We start from the raw sequence: 19,096 nt of genomic DNA, 5'->3' as shown, positions 1-19,096 counted from the left end.
CAAATATGCTCCGTGTTTACCTGAAAGTAGCTGAGGAAAAGATGTCTTAGTCACAATTATTTCTTAAGGCCAGAGAAACAATTCGAACATATACATCGCTCGTCACATAATTTTAGCCTGCCACGCAAGCTGCTTTCAGAACATGCCACCTGCCCAGTGCACTTGGTGCAAACGCACAGCCTATAACCCGCTGCCTCTTGTGCACACTAATAGCAGTATTTTATATCAATACTACGTATTGAAATGATGCTATTCTTGAAGTAAAGAGTACTCAAATGTTTTTAGTGGTTAATAAGAATAAATTACAGTGCCACTCCGAAAAATAAAAAGTATCTTCATTCTCTTTCTCTCCCTCTCCCAGCCTCCCACCATTTCAGATGTTTTGTTGTTGTTGTTGGGCTTAAAAAACACATGTAGTCTATCCATCTAATACCCTGACCTCTCAGTTTTGTGACCCCCTGTCTCCTGTGATCTTGTTCTTTTGCCTATTTCAGTCCTGCACCTTATTGTTGTGCCCTAGACCTTATTGTTATGAATAATTGCACACCCTCTACCATCTTTTTTTATAATAATATTTTTTATTATATTATGTTAGTCACCATACAGTACATCCCTAGTTTTTGATGTAAAGTTTCCATGATTCATTACTGGCATATAACACCCAGTGCACCATGCAATACGTGCCCTCCTTAATACCCATCACCAACCTATCCCATTCCCCTACCCCCCTCCCCTCTGAAGCCCTCAGTTTGTTTCCCAGAGTCCATAGTCTTTCATGGTTCATTCCCCCTTCTGTTTACCCCCCTCTTTCTTCTTCCCTTTCTTCTCCTACCGATCTTCCTACTTCTTATGTTCCATAAATGAGTGAAACCATATGATAATTGTCTTTCTCTGCTTATTTCATTTAGCATTATCTCCTCCAGCCCTGTCCGTTGCAGCAAATGTTGAGAAATCGTTCTTTTTGATGGCGGAGTAATATTCCATTGTATATATGGACCACATCTTCTTAATCCAGTCACCCTCTACCATCTGTATAGCAGGTATCTCACTCTATCCATCACCTCCCACATTTCCAGCTTGCTCCCTTCAGTATTCTGACTCTAACTTAGCTTGGACTTCATGATTTACCACTTTATTCTTTCCTAACCTTTTTCTCCTTATGTCATACTAACCTTGGAAAAACTCCAACCTTGGTTAAATCCTCCTTTGAGCTCCTCTGCACCTGCGCTCATGATGAGGAAGATAGATGGGGAAGCTGGAGAAAAACAGTCATAGTGACTGGTCTCCCTTTAGACACATGATCACTAACCTTAAATGAGTTCTCAGCATGACAGTATTCCTACTAAGTTTCCACAGCCTTCCACTTTACTTCTCTTCAGGGAAGGTATTTCACATCATATTGCTGTCTCTTCTGAAGACTCTGATTCTGCCTCCTCTCTCCTCCTTAGTCAAAGCTGAGGACTTTGTTTCACCTATCACTAATATTACTGAAGCAATCAGGAGAGAACTTGCGTATCTTCCATCTGCCAAATCTATCAGCCTGTTCGCATATGTAGCTTTATTTGCTTCTTTCCTTCCTTGGGAACTCTGCCCATCTAAGCCCACCTTCTTGTATGCTGGATCCCATCTTCTGAACTACTCAGAAGTAAGCTCCTGCGCATGTCCCCCGCTCCCCCACATCATCAGTTTTTCTTTTTACTGCATCATTGCTACAAACACAGAAGCATGCTGAAATATCTCCCATTTCTACTGCCCCATTTGATAGCTATCCTTTACAGAAAAGTTTTCCATATTCCTTACCTCCACTTCCTCTCCTCTTACTCTCTCTTGGACCATTTCTGTTAACTTGCCCCATAGGATCCACTTCCCTGGTTTTTCTTCTACCTCTGACAGTTCCTCACCTGCCTCCTTTGTCCGTTGCTCTTCAGCTTGATCTGAAATGATGAACTGTGTCTCATTTTTCAGTCCTTGGACTTCACTTGACTTTCTAACTTTAATTAAATTTCATGTATATACTGGTAACTCCCAAATTTAATTCTTCCATACTTTTTTTCCTCCTAACTCCAGATTGATACATCCAGCTGCCTACCCTACAGCCCATCTGGATATCTAAAACAATTTTAAACTTGACTCGTCCACAACTAAATTCATACTTATCATATCTATTCTTCTCTCAGTCAGCCCCACCGCAGTTGAATAACAATCCCATTTTTCTGGTTGCTCAGGCCAAAAGCCTTGGAGTTGTTTTCAGTTTTTTGTTTTTTGTTTTTCACCATCCATGTCCACATTGGGTCAACTTTAACAGCATATCAAGAATCTTGCCACTTCTCATCAGCTCACCAGCTACCACCCTATTCCAGGCCTGCATCAGCTCTTTTGACCAGCAGTCAGGTCAACTGCAGAAGCTTTCTAGTTGGTGTCCATTTTCACTCTTGGCCCCTGTGGTCTGTTCTGTACATGGCAGCCAGAGGGATCATTTAAAAATACAAGTCATATCCTAGCACATGCCTCTGCTCAAAACCTACCATTTGTTCCCATCTTACAAGAAAATCCAGTGTCCTTAGTATGGCCCACAAAGCACTGCCATGTACAGTGTCTGCCGCCTACTAACCTTTGGGACATCTGTCCTTCTCCTTCATCATACTTCAGCCACACCGGGCTTGTTTGTCACACACACCTAGCATTTCTCCTCTCTCTCTCTCTTGCATCACTTCCCTGCTTATTGATAATCAGTGGTTCCTGAAGCTAACACACTGCACTAAAATGCCAGTAGGAAGTCTAATACCCTTTATTCTAAGTGGTAGAAGTTATAATGTAGCTCTGTAAAACTTATATGTGAGGGACAAAAGATCATGTTGAGATAATGCTTAACATATTGGCCCTGATCACCACACAGTTAGTGACTGTTAGTAGGTGCTTTGTATGTAATCATGTTTTCTCTTCCATTGTAACTGCTGTTCTCAATTGCTTTGACTTTTTTCTTTAATACTTTCTCAGCTTTTGGGGGGGACTCATTGTGTAACACTAGGGAAAAGTAAGAGCTAACTATGGAAGGTTCTATAGAAACCCAGGATAAGTAGGTAATAGCAGAGAATGGCCCACACTGAGTACGAGGCTTTTAGCTCTTGCAACAGCGGAGATTTGTTGGTGCTTGTTGAACTTTTCCAGAAGTCTGTATATGAGTCTGACATTATACCAATTATATTCAGAATGTAGCTTGAAATTTTAGTCATGCATCACTTTGTTAAAAAAATTTTTGTTGAGTTTTAGAGAAACATAAATTTTCCTGTGTAAATACTGACAAAAGACATTTGGTATTGAGAGATGTCTCTAGTCTATGGTGGTTGCATATTAAAAACCAAGATAAATCAGACCATCATGCTGTATTTATACAGTAAAGTACTATTTCTTAATAAAACTGGAGAAGAAAACAAACCAACAGATATTCTCCAAGGGAGTAACGTTCCGTGGAGTATGCACTTCACACCTGCTGCATGTATATATACCTTTTCTTTGTAGTAGAGATTCTTCTACAGATTTGGTACAAGACAAAGAAGGCTTATGAAACATAACACCTGGCACAATTAATAAAAATTCCCATCAGACTTCTCTCTTCTTCAAAGTTTGTCTATATTACTATCTGTCTGTCTCATTTTAACATGCTTTCTGATGTTTTGAACATTGAGGTTTTACTAATTTGGAAAATAAATAATAAAATCAAGAAAAAGTCTTGAAATAAAGATTACTAGCACAGAAAATAGAATTATTATTGAATGAAATTTCACTTTTTATCACCACAAAGTACCAGGGTATGAAATTTAGCATCAGAATTTTTAGATATTTTGTCAAGAGTACTATTTTAACACAAGTAGCATAAAGGGGATTATGATGAAAAAAATGGAATTAGTAATAAAGAACTTCATTTTCCCATATAATGGGTGAAAACCCCAGATCTTTGAAGTTGGTAAACCAGAAGATTCATTCTTACTCCCAGGAAGTAAATATGAATAGGATCCCATCATTACCATCTTAATAACTTTCTCCAGTGACTTCCTGTTACACTTGGAATCAAATCTACTCTTCCTCCAAGGGTCCCAGCAAAGTCCAAGGGATCTAATCCCTGTCTTTTTCTCTGACCTTGTGTCCTAAGGTGGTGTTCCTATTTGCCCCCTATACTGCAGCCACACTGCTCTTCTTTCAGCCGGCTCTGCTTGGAATGTTTTCTTGCGTTCTTTTCTTGGTTCCATCCTTTTATGAGATCATCACTGTTACCCCTTAGAGAGTCATTTCCTGTTTCTCCTGCTTAACAGGTCCTCAGTTTTCTTATCCCTTTGTTTGGTAGAAAAGGTTGCAGTATAACTTACAAATGCCATTTTTTAATTTATCCCTCCGTCTACTTTTATTCCCCTCTCCCTTAAATCAGAATATAATACCAAGTCTTGTTTACCATTAGTGCCCATCACCTTGCATAGGACTTGGTACATTTTAGATATTCAGTTAATATTTTTGAATAAATGGAGATCTTTCAGAGAAACATTTGTGATTTAAACCAAATAACTTGCAGATATTCTTAAGATAAAATAGCATAAAGACATAAACATACTAAGTTGATAATTCATTTATGTTTATCATCAGTCATCTATAACCTCTAAATGTGTTTTTTTTCATTTTTTATTATGGTTAAATTTATATAATATAAAATTTACCATTTTAACCATTTTTAAGTGCATAGTTCAGTGGCGTTAAGTACATTCACAGTTTCACAGTGTTGTGCAACGATCCCCATTATCCATCCCCAGAACTTTTTCATCTTTCCAAACTGAAATTGTATACCCAATAAACAATAACATCCTGTTCCCCCCTCCACCCAACCACTGGCAACCTCCAATTCTACATTTTGTTTCTATGAATTAGACCACTCCAGGGACTTTACATGTGGAACCAAGCAGTATTGTCCTTTTGTGATTGGCTTATTTCACTTAGTGTAATGTCAGAATTTCCTTCCCTTTTAAGGCTGAGTAATATTCCACTGTATGTATGTACCACATTTTATTTATCCTTTCATCCTTTGAATAGACAGTTGACCACCTTTTACTGTTTGGCTGTTGGCAAGTAATGCTACTATTTATACAAGTGTAGGCATATCCATTTGAGTCACTACTTTACATTCTTTTGGATATATACCCAGAAATGGACTTGCTGAATCATATGGTGATTCTATTTCTAATTTTTTTGAGGAACCACCATACCATTTTCCATAGTGGCTGCAGCATTTTACTTTCTCATCAGCAATGCACAAAGGTTCCAATTTGTCCACATCCTAGCCAACACTTATTTCCTGTTGTTGTTTTTTTTTAAGTAAAGGCCATCCTAATGGATATGAAGTGGTGTCTTGTTGTGTTTTTTTTTTTAATTTTAATTTTAAAATATTTATTTATTTTAGAGAGAGAGAGAGAGCGTGTGCACACGTACATGAAGTGGGGAGGGGCAGAGGGAGAGCCAGAGAGTGAATCCCAAGCAGACTTTGTGCTGAACACAGAGCTGGATGTGGGGCTGAATCTGACAACCCCGAAATAGAGACCTGAACTGAAATCAAGAGTCAGATGTTCAACCGACTGAGCCACCCAGGTGCCCAACTCGTGGTTTTGATTTGCATTTTCCTAGTGATTTGTGATCTTGGGCATTCTTCATGTTTTTATTGGCCATTTGTGTATCTTCTTTGGAGAAATGTCTATTCAAGACCTTAGCCTATTTTTTAATCAGGTTGTTTATTTTCTGTTGTTGAACATCTAAATATTTTATGTAGTAGAAAATACACTAAAATACTTAAAGTATGTCTTATTTCTCCCTATTGCTAGTGGTGCAAAGTATAATTTGTTAGCTCATACGACACTGACCTTGGAAAGTGCTGAGGATAGCTTCAAGACCCATAATCTGTCTATTAATGGAAATGGTGAGTACAGTCTATATTTTACTTATTACATATGTTATGTTGATAGATAACATGGTGACAGCAATAATTTCTAATTTTAATATGCTCATCTGAAGTGGATGTTGGCTTAAATAATGTAGGCATGCATGAATCTGTGGGTTCTTTATAATATGTCCATCCTTTCTCCGTAAAAGAAAAAAAAATGTTTTCCTTTTTCCATGTCATTTGCCAGAGATTTGTTTGTGAGGCTTAATGAGGTCAGAGAGGTTTTGTGTGTTCTGCATCTTTGTCTTTGACTTGAAATTGATTACTTTACCACCCCTTTAGTTGGCAATCTAAGACCTGTCTTATTTTTAAGGTTGAACCTCCTGTTGGTAGAAATAGAGGATATAGGAGAAAGTAGGGCTGAATTAATCTCTCTGGATGATACTGGTAGTTGTAGTTTAGCCAAAAAATAATATAACAAGGTAAAGAAGGGAGCTAAGTGATAAGAAAAGTTTGTAAAATTTAACATGAGCATTCTCCATTTTCCCAGATTATTTTACCTATGAGGAAAAATACAGAGTGGTGATGGCAAAGAAATTTAGAAATATAATTTGGGTTATTTATTCTTGTCCATTTTCTGAGGCAGAATACATAAAATTATGTACGACCTTACTTATACTTGTTGTTTTAAAGATGGGTGGCTCCATACTGATGAAACAGATGATTTTACAACAATATTTTTCAAGTTTTGCACTAAAAATTACATTAAAAATACAGAGAAGTTCTTAAAATGTAAATGTACGGTGTAACAAGTAATTATGAGATGAATGTATGCCTAACATGTCAAAAAGGAGCATTGCCAACATTACTTCTTAATTATTCTTGGTGTAAATGTGTCCCAGTTTTTACTGTTTTCACTTCCTTGCATTTATTTTTGGTTTTACCACCTATGCGTACTTCTCTAAATAATGCAATTTAGTTTTTTTCTGGTTTGAACTTCATATGGATAAAATCACATTATGTCTTTCTGGCAACTTGGTTTTTGTTTATTCATTGTGTGTGTGTGTGTGTGTATACTATATTGCTTATAGCATTTCATTGTATGGTTATTTCACTATTATTTATCTTTTATTCAATTATTTTTAATAGTTATAGAGTTCGTTAGGTTTACTGTTTCTTGAGACAGTTTTTAGTAAGTTATATTTTTATACATATGTGTCTGTCTATCTAAAATTTGAGGTTCATTGGGGCACCTGGTTGGCTCAGTTGGTTAAATGTCCAACTCTTGATTTTGGCTCAGGCCATGATCTCAGAGTTGTGAGATCCAGCTCCATGTTGGACTCCATGCTGAGTGTGGAGCCTACTTAAGATTTTCTCTCTCCTTCTCCCCCCCCCCCCCCCCCCCCCCCCNCCACTTTGCACACACGCACAAGTGCATGCTCTCTCTCTCTAAAAATAAAACTAAAGCATAAAATAAAATAAAACTTAAGGTTCATAAGCATTAACTTCTTCATGAAAGCTTTATTGAATTTCCCCAGGCTCTGTAGTGATGTCCCTCCTTTCCACCTGATACTGGCTTTTTGTACATTGTCTTGTCTTTTTATTATCATTCTTGAAGTAGGCTTGTCAGTGTTTTTATTCAGTGGTCTGTTCTATATATTCTAATTATTTATTAGAAATAATTATTGTAGGGGCACCTGGGTGGCTCAGCCATTAAGCATCTGCCTTCGGCTCAGGTCATTATCCCAGGGTTCTGGGATCGAGCCCCGCATCGGGCTCCCTGCTCAGCTGGAAGCCTGCTTCTCCCTCTCACACTCCCCTTGGTTGTGTTCCCTCTCTCGCTGTCTCTCTCTGTCAAATAAATAATAAATAAAATCTTTAAAAAAAAAGAGAGAAATGATTATTGTAGTCTGTATACTCTAATTACTATGAGATGGGTGATAAAATCTGCTGCGATTGTAGATTTTTCTAGTTCTCACAATTACATCTATTTTTGCTTTTTGTTATTTGAGCCTTTGCTATTTGATGCACACAGTAGTTTTTTAAGGGGGCGCCACGCTGGAGCTCAAGCGGGGCTTGAACTAACAACTCTGAGATTAAGACCTGAGCTGGGATCAAGAGTTGGACACTTAACCGACTGAGCCACCCAACTTTTAATTTGTGCATTTTCTTCCACTCTTTTATCTTGAACTGTACTTATCTTTATATTATAGATATGCTTCTTCAAACAGGATTATATACTGGATTTTAATTTTTATCCAGTTTGACAGTTTTTGTGCTTTTTAATGGAGCATTTAGTCATTTTGCATTTAATAGCAAATAGTTTATAAGCCATATTATATGATATTAAATATTTGGGCTTAAATCTACCATCACATCCTATGTTTGCTATTCGTCTTACACATTTCATGATGGTTTTTCTGTTCTTTCTTGCCTTTTTAAAGATTGATGGTTTTATCGTTTCACTTTTTACTTGTTCTAAATAAAGTTAAAATTCTTTCTCGTCTTTCAGAAATTACCTCTAGAAATGTCATTAATAATACTTATCGAAGTCGAAAATTAAAAGATAGTTTTACCGTTCTGTTAGCCAATGCAAGGAATTTTGAACATTTAAACTCCATTTCTCTGACCTGTGTGCTATTGTTATATATTATAATTCTATTTGATTTTTAAATTTCATGAGGTGTTTTATACATTTTATATTTATTTAGATTTACCTATAGTTTCTGTGTACTACTTGTACCTTATGCCTTACATCTGGAATCACTTCCCTTATGTTCGAAGTATAATCCTTAGAATTTCTTTTAGTGTGTTCCACCAGTATCATACTTCTTTGTTATTGTGTTTGTCTGAAGATGACTCTATTTTGCTTCATTCTTGAAAGGTATCTTTTATAGGATATCGCAGTTTCAATTTTTTTAAATTTTTGAATATTTAAGATATAATTCCACTCTTCTGACTTCTTTTACTAGCTATTGAAAATCATTTGTCAGTATGTCACTTCTGGGAAGGTAACTTTATTTTCTCTTTGTCTTTGGTTTTCTGAAATTTCTTTATGATGTAGATGTAGAATTTTATTTCATTTGTGCTGCTTTTGGAACTCCTTTAACTTTTTAAAATTACTGATTGGTGTCTTTCGTTAGTTCTGGACAAAAATCTCACTTTTCTCTTCAGAGAGCCTCTGTTCCATTCTCTTGCTTTTCTCCTAGCATTCCCGTTAAAACTGTGTCCATCTTTCTGGCTTTATCCTCTATGTTTCTTACCCTTTATGATGTATTTTTCATCTTTTTGTCTGTCTTTAATGCTTTTCTGGATTGTTTTATGAGCTATCTTCTATTTCCTTTATTCTCTCTGCAGCTCCATCTGATCTGCTGTTAAACCTATATACCAAGAGCTCTTCATTTCTCTTCTTGTTATTTCTCAGCTCTAGAAGTTCTATTTGACTTTTTCAGATTTGCTCTGGAACTTTGTTTTTCCTGCATGTATTATCAATGTTATCTTTTAGGTTTTTAGTAAAAAAGCATGCATGGCTGTTTTATAGTCTATGACTAATAATTCAGACATATAATGTCTTTCTAGATCTATTTCTTTTTTTTTAATTTTATTTATTCATTTGAGAGAGAGAGAGAGACAGAGAGAGCACAAGCAAGGGGAGAGGCAGAGGGAGAAGTAGACTCTCTGCTGAGCTGGGAGCTAGACATGGGGTTCAGTCTCAGGACCTGGAGATCATGACCTGAGCCGAAGGCAGATGCTTAACTATCTGAGCCACCCAGGCATCCCTCTAGATCTATTTCTGTTGTCTTTTTCTAGTGGTTCTCATGATGTCTCAATTCTTTGAATGTCTTCATATACTTGTCATTATAATCGAAAGTTTACATACAGAAATAAATTGATGCTTAATGTTTCAGTTTGCTTCTGGCAGGCACCTGGGGTGACTATCAGTCTAGGCCCACTTTACCCAAAGATCATGTCTGAGTTTCTCTGAACCCCTCTTATCCCTCACCTCTAGACATCGAGAATCCTGGGCTTGGGTTATCTGGCTCACTACTGCCATGTTGGTGATTCCTTTGGGATATCAGCCTAGCATGAGGAGAATCTCCCATTAAACTAGTTACATTGTTCAGGCCCTAGACTTTGATTTCTGCTCTGCTTCCTCATCTTGCAAGATCATTAAATCATAAATTCAGACTTGCTGGGATTCACAAATGCTCTCAGGACAAACACAGCTTCTGTGCTGACTTAACTCACTCGTTCTCATTTGTCAAATTTGTACTGGTAATTTCTTATGGTCTTCTTGACCTCTTTGTTGCTCTGGGAAAAATTTTTAAATATATTTGATTCAGCATTTTCAGTAGTTTTCAGTGGGAAGATTGATCTGAACAATCTAGCTTTCCATCACCCAAAACTTGAAGTCTGTAATAGTATTAGCATTATCAACTCTATCAGAAAATCTGGCAGATAGAGTTTATTGTCATTTCATTTGTGTCAATTTTCTAGAATTATCAATATTGCCATCATATATTGAGTGTCTATTATGCATCAGACACTGTTCTGTGAAATATTATTCAGCTTTAAAAAGGAAGAAAATTCTGCAGTATGTGGCAACATGAATGCACCTTGAGGACATCATGCTAATTGAAATAGCCAGTCACAGAAGGACAAATACTACCCGATTCCACTTATATGAGGTATCTAAAATAGTCAGATTCAAAGAAGCAGGAGTAGAATGGCAGTTACCAGGGGAAAGAAGGAGCTGCTAATTAATAGATATAAAATTTCAGATATGCAAGATAGATAAGTTCTAGAGATCTGCTGTACAATGTACTGCCTATTGTTAACAGTACTATATTGTGCACTTAAAAATATGGTAAGAGGATAGATCTCCTGTTAGATGTTCTTACCACAATAAAATATAAGTAAATAAACAAACACTTTGCAGCAGTTTTCATTCCTGGTATCTGTGAGATGTATCTATAAAGAAACATTACAATGAAATGATTAATAGTCTAGACTGTGGAGCCATCAGCCTTGGACTCCTATTCTAGTTCTACCACTGGCTAGCTCTGTGACCTTCACAAGTTCCTCGTTTTATTATCATTTACATTTTACAGATGGGTGAATTGCAGCCTAGAGAATATAACATGCTAGCTCATGTAGCTAGCAAGTGGGTGAGCCAGACTTTAAATAATCCAGGACAGGCTGTGCTCTTTCTGCTATGCTTTCTGGTCAGGGATGATGACTGCGAAAGCACCTAAAGACTCAGAATACTATCGATGTATGAATAACGGAATTGATGATGGAAGGCTCCATTCTTTCAACCAAATCATCTGAAAAGTTGTAGAAAGGAATACAATTCATAAAGGAGGCATTAATTTAGCAGTGATTCCTCAGTTGTCTTCAGTGTTCTGTAAGATATTACTTGATTCTTATTTAATAAAATGTTCATGGGCAGATCAGCATGGGAACTATGTGGTATGGTTCTGTTTTAGAGAAACACAATCCAGACTGACATATTAAAGACTGTGAGAAGACCTATGCCTAAAATAATAACACCCCAAAACTGTTGGCTTTGGAACTTGAAGACCCCACAGAAAAAATTTTAAGAAATAGTAGCCTATGTGCCTAACTCCTTATGTAATATGTATGTGTATTCCTAGGAGTGTGTGTAAAGTAAAATCTTGGAAAGCAGTCATATTTTGAAAAAGAAGAAATGTTGTAGTTTAAAGAAAATAATTTTATACAAAAAAAATGCCATCCTCAAATTTATTCATTAATATAAATCTATGTTAATACAGTGAGTTTTCCTAAATAAAATTATATAAATGTCTATAAAATCAAGAGGAAATACTAGATTTTTAAAAATGTATAACTCAATATTATTATTCTTGATAATTGAAAGGAAAAACTAAAATGATATCTTTATCATCAAGAAATTTTTATGCTTTTTATAAAACAATGAAACCACATTGTGAAGATTGACTCACACGGAACTGAGATGTTATCTGGATTCTTTCCCTTGCCTGTGTTTTGTTTTTGTTGTTGCTGTCATTTTTAAACACCATTTTGTTCCCCATTTGAAACTACAAATGAATTAGATAAAATCTTTAAGTAGTGAAAAGTCAAATTGCTTTTTCACTTCCTGTTTCATTTCATCTTGTCCCAATGCTGCCCTTGGTTAGAAAAGAAGAATTAAGTATTTTGATTAGATATGTTGCACAAAGATGGAGACAGCTCTGCAAAAGGAAAGGGTGTGGTTTTGAGAGTGAGACTGCCCTGGATATGAAATTATGGGAAGCCGCTACTATGTGACAGACACAATGATAGATGCCATTTACACTTTATCTTACTTGATTTTCACAACAACTCTCCTACTAAGAAGGTAGTTTTTTTAAAAATGAAGACTTGATACTCAGATAGGTGAAGTGACCAGCCTAGAGGCCATATTTCTTGTCAGAAGTCAAGAGAAGCAGCTGTGACGTTATGCTTCATTCCACAGGGGTCCTGAGCTGTAAAGAAACCTGGGTTAGAAGGGACAGGTGATTGCAGAGTATGTGGCGAGGGGTCTGTAGAAAAAGGACTTCTACATCCAGTATCCCTTCTTAAGGACTACAATCAGGAAGAAATTATTTTTCTCTGCATGCTATGAAGTCTAAACTTATTTTACAAGAGAAGCACATTGTTACATGTGGTATTTAGGTTCCAGATACATCATTGATTGGATAAACTTTATGAACTCATCTGAAAAACTAATCATCATTTATGATTCTATTTTTTTAGAAAGTGCATCCTAACTTAAATACAACTAGCTTACAGATATTTAGAACATAAGCCATTCATAAATCTGGGATTGCTATATAAGAAATTTGCTTTCAAACTTTAAATTCATAAATCACAAAGTTGATTTCAGATGTATTACTCAGATGCCTGCTTTTATACAATTTTTATTTCATTTCCTGCCTATTTTAGGAAAGGAGATTTTCATATATTTATTTATTTATGCCTGTGTTTTAGAATCATTGCCTGTATTGTATTTATGCTTTTGTTTCTCCCCGGTCAAACCCTTTATTTCTGAAAGATAGCAGCTTTACCAAGGTATTAATAAAAAAGATTTGAATACTCCCAGGCAGTTTGTTGTGCTGTATTCTATTGTAGAATGATGAGCAAGCAGGCTGTTAAAAACTTTTTGTTTTACTTGCTAGCCATTTTATAGTCATTACCAACAGGGATGTAGTAAAAACTTTGAAAATCATTTTTGTCTGGGCAAGTGTGGGCAAAGGGCCGTATATTGGGTTTTTATTTACACCCTAATACACAGAATTATGCAAATATGAAGGCTCTGTGCCTACGTACACACTACGTTAAAGGAACGTCTTAATGGCTTTTGAAAGAACTTTTTAAAACAATTTCAAACTTACAGAAAAGTTACAAGTTTAATGTCAAGATCTTCCCCCCCCCCACCAGAATACATGAGAGCAAGTTGTTTACATGATTCTCCATTACCCTCAAATATGTTAATATGTATTTCCTACTAATAGGACATCGGCTACTTCACTACCAATATCCAAGTCAGGAAATGAATATTAATACATTACCACCTTTGTATCATCAGACTCTAATAACATGTTGCTTATTGTCTCAATAATGTCTTTCGTGACCAAAGGATCCAGTGCAGAATCATGCATTGCATTTAATCATCATGCTTCTTTCAGTTTCTTTCAAACTGGACCAGTTCTTCTTTTTCTTTTCTTTTTTGTTTTTTTCTTTTTTTTTTTTTTGGCATTTATAACCTTGACATTTTTAAACATCATAGTCAGTTATTTTGTAGAAGGTCCCTAAATATGGGTTTGTCTGATGTTTTCTTGGGGTGATTTAGGATATGCATCTTTGGCAGAAATATCACAGAAGTGATGCTAGTCTCATTGCATTCTGTCAAATGGCATATAATTTTGATTCATCCCAATACTGATGATTTTCACTTTGATCACTTGATTAGTGTGGTTTCTGCTCACCTTCTCTACTGTAAATTTACTTGTTTCCCCTTTGCAATTAATACATATTTTGTGTCTTGAAACTATGTAAGTGTATTTCTTATTGGTTTTCAATTTACTCATTTATTTATATCAATATGGACTCATGTTTTCCTATTTTATTCAGTGCATCAAAATCTGTTAATACTGTTTATTTTAAGGTTCGGGTTGTCTCCAGTATGGCCAATGGGAGCACATTCAAGATGGGTTCTGTGGTCTTTTTGACAGTGTTCTCATTATTCCTTGAGTAGTTCCTTGCTTTGTGGCATAACAACATATTTCAAGCTCATCAGGTACTTTCTGTGTGCCCCAGCCTTGGAATCAGTCATTTCTCCAAGGAATGCCCGTTCTTTTTAATGGAAATAATATTTAGAAGACATGGTCTGGGCTCTAGGTACATTCACTGCTATTAGAACACTACTATTAGGGTGTTGCTTTCCTCAGGCCCTCTGAGTGAATACAGCTGCACATACGCACAACGTTGTCTTGTATTTCTTAATCTCTATATGTTGGAAACCATGAGTCCACACCAGTGCATCCAGTTCTAATCCCAACAGTGCAGAATTCATTCTACACGTTTGTAACTCCTTTTTCTGACACAGAGGAAACTGTCTTCTATTACCTTTAACATATTTTCTTTGATCAGTCTTCCTGAAAGCAACCATTCTTCTATCTTCCCATACGGATGCTCTCTTCTCCTTGCTAGAGCTCTGACTCTTCATTCTAGGCTGTCCCTTCCTCCAAGTGGACACTCCTTACTTTCCTGAGGCTCACACAGCCCACATAACCCTACTCTCCTCAGGCTTTAAGTTCCCAGGCCTGGCTGCCTTTTCCCTTACCTCATGTGGACACCCCCTTCAGCCTGCCTGTGCTCTGAACCCCATGCGCAGTGACTGTTCTCAGATGTCCTTCTCACCGGGCTATGACACACTGTTCTGGGTCACTGAATGTATGGATTGTGTCCTCACTGCTCTCAGACTCTGACTTCCTTGGCTGAATCACCAGCCAAATGTGTACACTCTCCTTACTCGTTGGGTTCTGATACCTCATGTTGAGCAGCCAGACCATGGAGACACTCTCCTCACTCTGCTTGGACCTTGACCCCCACACCAGGCCTCTTCCTGAGGAGAGATTCCCCTGTGGGCTATGTCCCAAGTCCTCCATTTTCCTCAGCCCATTCAGGCTCTGACACCTTCTGCCTGGCAGCTCTCCTACTCACCCTCCCCATCCTGCCTGGCTGTAGCACCTTGCTCGGCACACCACAGCTCCTCCCACAACCCCCGGCGCAGGTGCCCAGGTTGGTGGGCACCACCTACCTATGTTCAGTAAGAGAAGGGGAAGAAGAAGAGCCAAAAGGCTTATGAAAGTATTATCATGAAATTGTGCTCTGAAATGTTTTATTTAGAGGATCACTTTGCTAGCTATTATAATGAAAATTAGAACAAAAAGTAGAATTTGATGTACAAAAATCATTTTATTAGATTTTTTTAATATTAGATGAGTTTACTTTAATGCCCTGAACTATCTCCATTGATTAAATGTTTTAAGATCAAGTAAGAGATCAAGAAACGAAAAGTTCTATGTCTATTCTAGGTGAAGGCATTTGATGAGCTATCAGTTTAATAACATCTTATCCTGTCTACTTTCTCATAATTTGATTTTGTCATTAACTGTGGCACTCGTATTTGAGTAGGATGAAACTTTACATATGTTCTTACATGAAGAAAAAATGTTGCAAAAAGAAAAAAAACATAAAAATGCTTAATGACCTTAAACATGTTTGTAACTTGATTTTTTTTTTTCTATCTTGTTTAAATAGAGGAGTCTTCATTTTGGCTTCCCTTATATGGCAACATGTGCTGCCGCCTCGTCGCCCAACCAGCCTGTATGGCTGAGGATGCATTTGCAGGATTTCTTAATCAGCAGGTTGGAGGACTTTAAATATCCTACAGTTATAGCTATAATCTAGATCTTAATATACTGGCAGTTGTTTCGCCTTCTGATAATAAGAAGTATTTTTTAAAGCTGCCTTTTAAATGAGAGTGTTCCCATGTTAGACATAGAATGCGGGTGAGGGGGTTGGGGGTGAGAAGGAGGGAAGGGGAGGCATCTAATGCAGTTTTGATGGCCAAGGAGCTGCCTCTGCTGGTTCCCCTGCTTCATAATAGCAGGCACAGGATAATCAGCAGCAGAGGGCTCCTTGTGGAAGCAGATGACTGTTCCACACCTTTCGTAGAAAGTCCGTTCTGGCAGACAGCTTTTGGCACAGTTTAGGCCTCTGGGCTTCCAAAGCTGCCTCTGTGCCACCTACTCCTGATTTATTTATAACCAAAGTTATTTATATTCAGTAAATAATTAATTATGGGCTTGAATGAATCAATAACTTTTTTTTTTAAAGATTCCATTAAGAGGAAAGAAAATTTGCATTCTTACAGGGTAGTCAACATTTTCCAGTGTTCTGAGACAAGTAAGGGAAAATTATATTTTGAGTATTGAGTTATTTTTATAATTTTTTGAGTCATTAGATGGATTGCTATAGAATTTTAAGAACTAATTTTGATTAAACTAGCTTTTCTAAAACTGCATTGATTTATGATTTTATGTGTGTAAAAGTTTTGTGGTAATCGTTACCTCCATTTTGCTTAATGCTTTTGAGAATTTAAAACCTTTCTTCTGTGATATTAACTTACTCCGATTTTGGACTATTGACTTATTGCACACTAAGTTAATAGGTAACTCTATCACATTTAAAATTTTTTTTAACTAATATAACTTTGATAATTGAAGTATTTTGTTGAATTTAACAATGATAAATAATAATTAAGGTTGATGGTTTCTTGAATTTTTTTTCAGCAAGTGGCAGAAAGCCTGATTAGTTGGAGAAGGTTGTATTGTGTTTTAAGAGGGGGTAAACTCTATTGTTTTTACACTCCAGAAGAAATCGAAGCTAAAGTGGAACCAGCTTTGGTAGTGTCCATTAACAAGGTAAATAAAATGCTATTTTGAAAATAAAGATATAACATTTTATAAGGTTTGTTCTTTTCTATACAATTCACATTGTTACCATTTTATGGACAAAAGGGAAGGACTGCTAAAAATAGGTTAGTTCAGGGGCACCTGGGTGGCTCAGTCAGTTAAGCATCTACCTTTAGCTCAGGTCATAATCTCCTGGGGTCCTGGGATGGAGCCCTGAGCCAGGCTCCCTGCTCAGTGGGGAACCTGCTTCTCTCTCTCCTCCCTGCTCGTGCTCTCTCTCTCACTATCTGTCTCTCTCTTCCAAATAAATAAGTAAAATCTTTAAAAAAATAAAAAGTTAAAAAAATAGGTTAGTTCATAAAGATAAATTAATCTTATTTTTCCTCCATTACAGAGCTTATCTGGTAAAGGAAATACTGTATATTTCCTGAGAAAAACATAGTAACTGGAAATCTATACCAATAAATCGGTTTTAAAGCAGAGAATGTAACTCCATATTTACATGATATTTAAATTTTTCATGAATTTATTAAGAGATTATATAAACCTAAATCATTAGGTCATGTTACAGTGATGCTTTCTGTAGTTAATATTCAAATGAACCCATAAAAAGACAGTTGTGAGCCTGAGAATACCTTCTGATTTCTTGTAGGATTGATCGGCAGTTTTCCAGCCTTGTGTCAGAACAGGAGAGCCTGATCCTTCCCAATCCCTCCACGCACACATGTGTGCTCACAAGCACACATATACCTGCATACATGCATGCACACGCACACACTTACCCCGTCATCTTAAATTTTTCTTCATCTGTTATCCAAGCCTATGATTCCACCCCTTTTTGGCATTCCTACTCTGGAGCATTTTAATGGCATTTCTAGAGCAGAATATCATGTTTTCTGTCCATAGACTGTACTTAATTGTTTCTAGTTATTTTACTTTGCCTGCTTTTGGATTGGTGTAACTGACGGCTATGTATAAAGTATGAGCCATCACATCTGTTAACTGTACATGTTCTACGTGACTTTAAATTACCTTTTGAAAAAATATAAATTTGTATGTCCTGAGAAACATGGATATGAGTTTGCTAATCTATAAGGATTTGAGTTAATTTCTCTGATCTTTTCCAATAACGTTTGGTCTGTTTCTATCCTGCTTTTAGAAATTATACTGCTTTTTCTTAAAGGAAATTCTTCAGTGAGACCTTTTAAATTAAGTCCACTTAATTTATCTGTTTTGTGTATTAGAAAGATTAGTGTTACTCTTAAATAATAAACCTCAATGTTATAACATGGTGAATTTATTTTGATTTAGATAATTAGGTTTATGAAAGCATATTTTTATTCTTGGGAAATTGATATAATTTATTCATTACTTGCCTGTGTTTTGTATGCAGCACCCACTTTTCCCCACCTTAGCCCTTTGAAAATTTCAGATGTGCAAAAAAGTTGAAAGAATAGAATAATGAACACTTGTATATGCTTCATCTGGATTTTTCAGCTGTTGTTAATATTTCCCCATATTTGCTTTCTGTTTATGTAGTTTGAGATTTTTTTCAGAACCATTTGAAAGTAAGTAACAAGCAGCATAATGTTTCTTCCCTAAAATATTTCAGCATGTTTCTCCTAAAAACAAGGACATTTCCTTCATAACCATAATATTATTACCACACTCAAGAAATTTATTGTTGAAAAAATAATAATTTCTAATATAGAGCAAATTGTCCCCATGGTGTTCTTTCTAATGTTTATTGTTAGATCCAAGACCCCCATCAGGAATCACAAATTGCAGCTGGTCACCATGTCTTTTGATTGTTTCCTTTTTATCTAAATTGGACCTATCATTCACTGCCTCTTTTTCTTGTTTTGTCTTTTATTATATTGACATTTTGGAAAAGTCCATTCCAGTCCCCACATCTGTTTTTGACTAATTGTTCACTAGATTCAGGTAGATGTTTTTGACAAGAGCTCTGCATAGATGATTTTGTCTAAACTGTCTTTCACTAGGTACCTAGGTAGTAAAAATAGAATTCTACCAATTTTTCTCTTACATGTTGTACAATAGAATATGGATAGTACTAAAACAAATTAAAATGTAATCTAGATAAAGGATATTTTAAAATTCATTTATTTTATTTGAAAACAGTTTTCAAGGTGTTCATTTTACTGTATCAGTCCTT

General features: G+C 36.2%; 1 protein-coding gene across 3 annotated transcripts in view; it reads left to right on the top strand.

Moving 5' to 3' along the window:
- The window catches only part of RTKN2 (rhotekin 2), a 79,933-nt gene that overhangs the window by 35,811 nt on the left and 25,026 nt on the right, over positions 1 to 19,096 (top strand). For all 3 annotated transcript variants that reach the window (XR_004626127.1, XM_034662571.1, XM_002915104.3), the window contains exons 7-9: positions 5,859 to 5,953; positions 15,764 to 15,870; positions 16,798 to 16,929. Coding sequence is in view for 2 of the 3 variants with exons in the window: in XM_034662571.1 (XP_034518462.1) it covers positions 5,859 to 5,953; positions 15,764 to 15,870; positions 16,798 to 16,929 (334 nt within the window). In the remaining variant the exon portion in view is untranslated. The remainder of the gene's footprint in view (positions 1 to 5,858; positions 5,954 to 15,763; positions 15,871 to 16,797; positions 16,930 to 19,096) is intronic.

This window comes from Ailuropoda melanoleuca, chromosome 6, assembly GCF_002007445.2.
Source record: "Ailuropoda melanoleuca isolate Jingjing chromosome 6, ASM200744v2, whole genome shotgun sequence".
Taxonomy (NCBI): domain Eukaryota; kingdom Metazoa; phylum Chordata; class Mammalia; order Carnivora; family Ursidae; genus Ailuropoda; species Ailuropoda melanoleuca.
The sequence above is the reverse complement of the archived record's forward strand: the minus strand, read 5'-3'. Positions and strand labels throughout refer to the sequence as shown.